Source organism: Cavia porcellus, unplaced genomic scaffold (genome assembly GCF_034190915.1).
Source record: "Cavia porcellus strain 051 isolate PalLab524CR breed Dunkin Hartley unplaced genomic scaffold, mCavPor4.1 scaffold_28, whole genome shotgun sequence".
In the NCBI taxonomy this organism is placed as follows: Eukaryota; Metazoa; Chordata; class Mammalia; order Rodentia; family Caviidae; genus Cavia; species Cavia porcellus.
The window spans coordinates 4,049,174-4,058,588 of record NW_026947511.1 but is presented as its reverse complement, the minus strand read 5'-3'; the positions used below and the strand labels follow the sequence as shown (position 1 = coordinate 4,058,588).

The 9,415-nt window shown below is 37.3% G+C and overlaps 1 protein-coding gene across 2 annotated transcripts in view; it reads right to left on the bottom strand.

The window, feature by feature from the left end:
- Positions 1–6,579: 6,579 nt before the first annotated feature.
- Positions 6,580–9,415, bottom strand: part of Kif11 (kinesin family member 11) — a 43,086-nt gene continuing 40,250 nt past the window's right edge. Inside the window, exons 22-23 of one of the 2 annotated variants that reach the window (XM_013143800.3) lie at positions 8,157–8,257; positions 6,580–7,642 (exon numbers count right to left, since the gene is read on the bottom strand). In XM_013143800.3, coding sequence (XP_012999254.1) covers positions 7,636–7,642; positions 8,157–8,257 — 108 coding nt within the window. In that variant the 3' untranslated portion in view covers positions 6,580–7,635. Of the gene's footprint in view, positions 8,258–9,415 lie in introns of both variants that reach the window. The other variant, XM_003462401.4, reaches the window with a different exon arrangement.

The window sequence follows — 9,415 nt, the reverse complement described above, 5'->3', positions numbered from 1 at the left end:
ACATGCTTACAAGGCAGGTGCTTATGCCACTGAGCTAAATACCCAGTCCCATAATGTATACCCTTTAATGCCACTTTGGTGATAATAAGATCAATTTTTAATTTCTTAAGACACATGAACTCCTTTTAGCTTCCTATCATTGTGGGAAAAAATTTTATTAGGGAGTTCTTTGATAAGAGTTTTCTTGAGCAATTTGGATTTCCAAATTACATTTTCTTCTACATTCATCTCCACTCAGAGTTTATTATCTCTTTTGGTTTTAGAGAATGAGATTTAGTTTGCACTCTTTTTCTTTCTCATTAAAGTAAAAATTTATGCTATTGATTTGAGATTTTTTTAAATATAGGTACATACAAATATGCAATGTCCTCCTGAGCACTGCTTTAGTTACACCCCACAAATCCTTATATGCTTTCTTTCTCTCTCAAATTTATGGAGATCCTCCTGCCTCAGCCTCCCTAGTGCTGGGATAACGGGTATGCATCACCACACCTGACTGTACCCCATACATCTTGACATGTATGTTTGATTTCATTCCTTTCAAAGTATTTTCTAACTTCTGTTGTGATTTTTTTATTTGACCAACTGGCTATTAGGAGTATATAATTTAATTTCCATATATTTGTAAATTTCTTAAATGTCCTTTTGTTGTTGACTTTTATTTCATCCCATTAGGACTGGCCAACAATTTTATGTGATTCTGGTCCTTTTAAATTTACTGAAGCATTTTTTTTCCTGAAGCAAGTTTTTTGTTTTGTTTTGTTTTTTTCCCTGAACCATGTTTTATGGCCTAACATATGGTCTATCCTGGAAATGTTTCATGTTCACTGGAAAAGAGTATTGTTGTTATAGTGTGAAGCATTCTGTACACAACTAGAGGGTTTAATTGGTTTATTTATTATTCGTATTAGAATTATTTTGAGACTTACTATGTAGTTGAGATTGAATTTGATCTCACTATGTAGCCTGGGTTGGCCTCAAACTCATGGTAATCCTGCCTTAGCCTCCTGAGTGCTTGGATTACAGGCATGCACGACTATGCTCGCTCAATTTATATAATGATATTTGAGTGTCTGTTTCTCTCTTGATATGTTACCTGGTTGTTCTATTACTAAGAGTGACAAAGAAGCCAGGCATGGCTCACATGTGTAATCCTAACACTCTAGAAGGCTAAAACAGGAGGATTGTAAGTTGTAGCCAGATCTGGGCAACTTAGTGAGATTCTGCTTCAAAATAAAAAATAAAAAAGTGCTGAGCAGCCGGGTTTGGTGGTGTACACCTGTAATCCCCACAGTCTGGAGAATGCGGCAGAAGGACTACAAAGAACTGGGAGCCAGTCTGAACTACGCAGTGAGTCCAAGATAAGCCTGAACTACATAGTGAGACCCTGTCTCACAAAACAAAACAGGGGATGGGTGTGGCTGGGCAGAGCTGGGATGTAGTTTAGTGTGAAGGCGCTGGGTTCAATCCAGTGCTGTAAAAAAGAAAGGCAGGAAGGAAGAAAAAGAACAAAATGAAGTCTCCAGATGTTACTTATGTTATTTTCTGTTTCTTCCTTCAATTCTGTCAGTTTTTGCTTCATGTATTTGAGGGTGTTGTTAACTACATATGTTTATAATTGTTATGTCTTGTGGATGAATCGATACTTTTATTAGAAAAATACTGGGCAATGCATGGGGCTGTAGTTTCAGGAAGACAAAGCAAAGTTCAGGTGCTCAAGAAGTTCTTTGTGTTTGCTGGCCAAAAAGTGAGACACAATCTCAAAGAAAGAAAAAGTCTCTTTATACCTAATAACAATTTTTGCCCTAAAAATTTGTCTTAGAGAACATTAAAACAGCCACTACGGGTCTCTTTTGATTACTGACTATACAGTATTACTTTCACTATCCTTTTATTTCAACATTTTTTTATCTTTGATGTGAAGTGTGTCATTGTGAAATTGCTGATGTTACATTCATTCTCCCATTATATTACTGTCCTTTATATTTATCTATCTAGTTACCTTCATCTTTTTTTTTGCTCACTAGAGATTGAACACCGGGTCTTCATGTTGACCTGCCTTTCCAGCCCTTTTTTGTCGTTTTTTATATTGAGATAGGGTCAAATTTGAGCTCTTCCTGCCTCAGTCTCTCAAAATGCTGTGATACTCTGCTGGTTTCATTTCACCCTGCCGGACTCTTTCCAATAGTTCTCGTGGGCAGGTTCACCGTCTCATTTGCATGTCTTGGAATGATTCATAGTTTCCTTCTTCTTGGATTACTGTTTGTAGATATAGGAGTCTTGGTTGGTGCTCTTTTTCTTTCAGCACTTCGTGTATCTTCTCCTGGCCTTCCAGTCTTCATGGTTTGTCAGTTTTCTGCAAGATCTCTTCAGTATGATCTATTGTATTTTGTTTGTCAAGATCTTTTTTTCTGGATTTTGGCAGCTTGACTATGATATAGATGTACTTGTTTTAGTTTTTCCTACTTGGGGTTTGATGAATTGATTGGCTGTGTAGATTAATGCATTTCAGAAAATTTAGGAGTTTACTTCTGTTGTTTCTTTAATGTTCTTTCTATTCCTTTCACCCCTCATCTAGGAGACCCATCTGTGTACTGGTGTACTTGATGATACCCCACAGGTTTCCGATGCTCTGTACATTTTTCTTCATTCTTCTTTCTGTTCTTCAGATTACATAATAATTGATGCATCTTCAAGTGTGCTGATTCTTTTTTTTGATCTCATCTGTTCTTTTTTTTTTTTTGTACTGGGGATTGAACTCACAACTGCCTGCTTGCAAGGCAGGCACTTATGCCGCTGAGCTAAATCTCCAGCCCGATCTCATCCGTTCTTGAGTACATATATTGAGTTTTTAAATTTTTTTAGTTATCGTACTTTGTAACTTTAGAATTGGTTTGTTTCCTTATCATTTCTATTTCCTTATGGAGATTTCTATTTGTGGAGACATTATTCTCACAGTTTTCTTGACTTTAGTTCTTCTTTAGCTCTTTTACATAGTTTTTTGTTTGTTTGTTTGAGAAAGGTCTTGCCCTTGTCCAGGCTGCCCTTAAGGTCATTTATGTAGTAGGCCAGGATGGCCTCGAATTTATAGCAAGCCTCCTGAGTGCTGGGATTACAGATATGTGCCACTATGCCCAGCTCTATTTTTATGTATTTTTCTTTTCAGATCTATTTTATTTTAAAGACAAAAAAAATTCAAAATAATTAGGGGATAATTCACGGACTGTGGGGTAAGAGAACAAGAATTCACCAAGCAAGACCTCCCTGTGAACCAACAGGCCACAGCTACCAGGGGACAGCCAGACCTGGGGTTGGGAAACAAGATCCCGGTAAGGGACTGGCTGATCCAGAGCAACACAGGCTACAGTGACAGTTTTTTTTTTTTTTTTGGTACCGGGATCAAACATGACTGCATGCTTTCAAGACAGGCCTTATGGCGCTGAGCTAAATCCCTAGCCACAAAACACAATTTTGTTGGTTATTTGGTCTTGGGGATCGAACTCATAACCTTGCACAGGCCAGGAAGGCAATGTGCCACAAGCTGAATCCTGGCCACAGTGATAGCTATTGAGGTGAAATGCAATTTGATGCCTGTGGTGTTTGGTGTTTCACTGACTTTGCAGGTCTAAAGCTGGTGGTTTGATCACCTATTCAGGGATGATGGTACACAGTGTGGCATCTAAGGGGAATCTCCTTCTGAAGGTGGTAGCCATTGTTAAGTCTCTATTATCTTGTTTTGAAGTCCTGTATTATTCTCATTGTTTTGTTGGGTTGGGTTTTATTCTCTTTTGTTTTGTTTGATTTTGTTACATCTGACAGCATGGGCAGCTATTTCAGATAGCAAGATATTTAGTAGCCATTTTTAGATTTACTATTGTCTTGTTTTGAAGTCCTTTATTACATTCACTGTTTACTTTTTATTGGTTCTATTCTGTTCTGTTTTGATTTTTATTGTGTCTGAAGGTTATCTGCAGCTATTTTGAAGACAAGAGGCATTATGGTAACCACTCTTGATTTCATATTATTTTGAAGCCCTGTGTAACAGACTTACACTGGTTTGTTTCAATTGGCTTTATTCTGTTTTGGTTTTATCTCTTTAAAAAAATAACAATTAGGGGTAATGATATATACATTGTGTAATATATATATATATATATGTATATATATATACACATACATATTGTTTCAGCTTCTCAGAGACAATATGATGTTTATATATGTGTGTCTGATTCATTTCACTTGTAAGTATGGTCTCAAGCTGCACTCATTTACCTAGAAGTTTCAAGTTTACCCTTCTTTATGCCAGCTCTATTTTAGCTCTTCAAATGTACTTAAAATAGGTGTTTAAACATTCTTTTCGGTGGCACTGGGGATCAAACCCAGGGCCTTGACTTTGTTTGGCAAGTACTTTCCCAGTGAGCTATAACCCTGATTTAAATTCTGTCTAGAGTTTAACATTTGCATTTTTTTGTTTCTCTTTTTTTCCCTTACCGATTATTTTTAATAAATGTCTTTGAGAAAATGCTGTTCTCACTGTGCAAAGTCTGAACCAGGTTAAATAAAGGGAAATCTTGTGAATGAGGGTTTCCAAAGGATTCCCACAGTCCAGATAATAGCCATTCTATAAAAACAGTGTTTTGGGGGAGTCCCAAACAAGGGGCTAGCCAGTGTAAACTAATTTGTATGGTTCCTTTTAATAGTTTAAGTTCAGAGTTTTTTTCAACTTAGTCCCTTTATGAATATTCTTTAGATTTGTTGAGGCATTGTTTTCCTGGATTTTTAGCTCTGAGTGTATTTAGAAAAACTGACTTTAAATTTTACCTAGCATTAAAAGTTAAGAAGTTCTATTGTTCTATCACTCTTTTGCACAGTAGGATAACTATAGATTAACAGTAACATCCTCTGAGAAGCTAAGGCTGGAAAAATCACAAGTCCAAGCCCAGCCTGGGTGTTTTAGCAATTTACTGAGATCGTCTCAAAATGAAAAACATAGTGCCAGAGATGTAGCTCGTGCAAAGACCCTGGGTTCAATAGCCAGTGCTGATAAAAAAGTTATGGTAGACATAAACTAATTTAAACATAGTAAATATATGTCCTAAACACTCTCTCTCATATATACATATATATATGATACTCCATAAATACATGTTTTTAGGTTAAAATATAAACCTCATCTTCAGCAAACGTTTTGGCCTAAGTCCAGTATGCGTGCTTCCTCTGATTCTCATTTCTGTGAATGAGCCATATTTTTTTCTCATGTATTAGTTCATGATGAAAGCTAACCATTTTGATTATGTGTAAACTCTGGAAGCAGATTCTACTCCTCAGGGTTTGCTTTTGCTATCTGCTCTAGTGCTTAAGACTTTTCCAAACTGTGTAGTCTCTGTTCTTTGACTTATGTGCTAAGGTCTTCATTTTGGGTTCAGCTAATGTGTTGACAGAGATTTCCTTCAACACGTCACTCCAAAAATAAAACCCTTCCTAGTTTTTGTAAATTGGCTGTTGGAGAATACCTATGGTACTTAGCCAGGGCCTTTTAAATCCACCTCTATCTTTACTTCTGACTTGCTCTGAGTATAGAAATCAGGGCCCAGGCAGAAACTTGGTCTTTTCTGGTCTTTTTTACACGCAGCTCACCATAGATGGATGTATAGCTTTCTAAATCCTGAGGTATATATAGGTGTTTTTGAATGGCCTTATTTCCTTAAGGCATTCTCTTCATTGCTTTCCATCAGCGGCATTAGGCATTTATTTATGTCAGCTGCAATTACTGGTCCTGGGTGGCAGTGGACTGTTCATTTGCCTGCTGTTTTTAACAAAAATCTCTATATTTTAACAAAAATCTTGATTCAGACTTAATGAGACAAAAGTGAGTGCCTTGTGTCCATCTTTGTTTTTCTGACGTTAGAACAATCAATCTTTCGAGAATAAAGCCTTTCTGCTTCCTCAGGATCAAGGACCACTATGCTGAGAGTGTGGGCTGCTGTCTTCTTTTGAAGATTGCTGTAGAGCTGTCAAGTTGGGGAGGAGATACGGAAAGGGCAAGTGAAATACTGCAAAGCTTTCTTGTTTTTAGATGATCTTTTACTTAATGACTGAAGGTCTTTGACTATTTCCAGAGTTTGGAGATTGTTTCAGAATATTTTTACTTTATTTTTTGATGGTTTTGCAAAGGAAGGGTTTTGAAGTCACTTACTCCACCATTTTGGTGAACTGACTCTTGCTTATTTTTTTAGTACCTGGCACTATATATGAAAAGCTGAAGAGCTAATAATTTATGACCCTGGATGTTAAAAGTTCCTGAAGGTTTATTTTTTTGGTCAGGCATCAGCATTCCTGGGTAACTTTTAGAACAGTCAGAATCTGAGAACTTGAAGCTGGTTTTGAGGTTGTGTGTGGGTGAAACTATTGCTCATTCATCTTACACCTAAGTAAGATACACAATGCTCTGGGAGTGCAATTGGAAGCATGGCATATTTACCACACTTGTCGTCCTTGCTGGTGTCTTTATAGAAGTCTGTTTTTAGAAGTCTTACTGCAAATTGCTTAACTATACAAATATAATTGACAGGTAAGAAATTATAGGCATGAAAGAAATCAAATTTATTAATTATAAATTTACAAAGGGAAAGACATTCTTCATAATTCATAGACATATGTTTACAGAGAAATTATACCCATAGTTTTAATAATACTTCTGCAAGGTAAATTTAGTTCTTCAAATATTTTCTAATCTTTCCATAGGGCCTGGGTTTTGTTAGCTACCAAGTAAATATTCTAAGATTTACATACTAAACTTGATGTGGGCACAAAGCGTTTCCTATGCACATATCTCTCCTAAGTGCTCTGGGTCTCCATGTTCCCACTTCCAGAACATGGCTGCCAGGTTAAAAAGCTATCAGGGTCCTGAGGCATGGTAGTGCAAGCCTGTAATCTCAGCTACTTGGAAGGTTGAAGCAGGAGAACTGCAAGTTCAAAGGCAATCTAGACAACTTAGTAAGACCTGGTCTCAAAATAAAAAATGAAAAGGGCCAGGGGCATAGCTTAGTGGCATAGCACCTTTAGTTTTATGCCTAGTATCATCAGAAGAAAAACTGGAAGAAAAAAAAAGCCCTTCTAAGATTAAAATTAAATGTACACAAACATTTTATTATATACAATATAAGAACAAGTTTCATAAGGCAAAGAAAATAATATAAACTGGGGCTGGGGATTTAGCTCAGTGGCATAAGCGCCTGCCTTGCAAGTAGGCAGTCGTGAGTTCGACTCCCGGTACTGATAGAAAAAAGGAAAAAAAGACCAAAAAAAGAAAAAAAAAAGAAAATAATATAAAATATAAACATAATTGGCAGTTTCAAAAAGTCCTTAAATCATGTGACCCTCTCCTAATAACGTAAGCCTTAGAGTGGACCATAAAGCCCTGATTGAAAGCTCTAGGAAGTTCTTTCGTAATAGTAACCTACATATTCTGGAGAAGCTTGTTTTTAGAGACTCTGCAGGCTAAGGTATTTAATCTCAAGAAAGAATGAAATGTTTTCATGTCTAGGGAGAAACAAAAACTGAAAGAAGAGATACTTTCGGAGTGGGTGGAACAGGGGCTGGAGTGGGAGGATGTAGCTTCAGCACTCCTTAGGTTCAAATCCTAGAAAAGAAAAGAAACGAAACTTCTCTGAAGCTCTAAGAAAATTTTGTGAAAAAAGACAGAAAATGACCTGAGAGCCCATCATAGAAAAATCTAGAGAGAAGAAAAAGTAGATTTAACTAAGTCACAACAAAAAATAAATGAGATGTCCTTTTGCAAGGCCACGTCAGAGCTGTTTACCTGTTTAAGTCCAAACCTGAAACAGCATAGCTCCCACACATTTACTATTTAATAACATACAAAGGGGATACAAGGGCTACTTCAGAGGAAAAGCCTGAAACATATTAACCCAACGCAAATCCCCACATGAAACTCAGCTTAATACACTGGAAATTACAGGGATGACCAAAACATGGGAAGATACTAAAGTTAACTACTTTACTAGACTGCCTTGATATAGTTTATTCTTTTTTAATCGGTAGTTAAGGCTCAAATTTTGAGGCTTCTGGTTTTACTGAAATTCTATCTCAAGCCTCAGCTTAACTGAGGATTTTTCTAGGCATGAAGCGGTAACCTGCTTTTCATAACAGAGTGTTCTGCGGTGTCTTCCACTTTCGACCTCTTCACCGGGTTAACGCCTCGGTTTTCTTTGTCTTTTCCGTGTGATTTTTTATGCTGAAGATTTTAAGAAAGAAATTCAGTCAATATAACATTTGATATACACATTCACCATATACTATTTTCAGTTTTCTGGGTTATAAGCAAGAAAGTTGGGCTGGGGATTTAGCTCAACAGCTAAGTGCCTGCCTTGCGAGCGCACAGTTGTGAGTCCAATCCCTGGTACCAAAAAAAAAAGCTGAATCATGAAAACCTTTAGAAAAAGTTCAGCACAAATTTGAGCTAACAACTTTTTTGCTACAGGTGAATTCCTTATTTTACCATGAGTGCAAGCAGTAGGATGAAAGAAAGACTAATTTTTTGCACCATTTTTAAAAACATAAACTTTACTATAGGGGAGTAATTCTCAACAGGGAATGATTTTGCCCCCAGTGGGAATGAAGGTGACATTTTTTATTGTCATCAACTCAGAGTACCACTGATTTTTAATAAGTAGAAGCTACAGATGCTGCTAAACATTATACAATCACCAGAAAAGCCCAAAACAAAGAATTATTCAATTCAAGACATCAGTAGTGCCAAGCAGTGTGGTGCATGCCTGCAATCCCAGCATTCTGAAGGCTGAGGCAGGAGAATCAGCCAAGCCCAGGCTATATAGCAAGCTCAAGGTCAGCCTAAATAGTAAGACCCTATCTCAAAAAGAAACAGATACAAGCCAACATACATCAGAAGCAGCACTTCAACTATAAAATGTAGATACCAATGTCCTACTTAGAGATTCTTACTTTTCTAGGTTCATCTTTCAAAATAGTGGGAACTTTTCTAGGTTCATCTTTCAAAATAGCGGGAAAGAAGCCTGACAGTTTACAGTGCCATGTTTGCAGCAGTGTTCACAAGGTGGGAGGAGAGCTTCCAGGATTTCATCACATATGGTCAGAGCAAGGCACTCAGGGAACACAGGGGGACAATTAACCAGAGAAGAGCCTCAGACATGAAGCTACTCAGAGAATCCAGAGACCTCTAGGGTCTCTATTATAAGCTTCTGAGCCTTCAAAACCTGATGGGGAGAGACAGGCTCCTGGCCTTCCAAGTCAGTGGTAGAAGACAGACAGAAATGACTGACCTCAGTATCCACTCTGACTAAAAAGCAGAAAGGGAGTCAATTTAATAGTCAATGGTTATCAGCCAAGGATAGAAAGTAACGCTCTGCTTTGT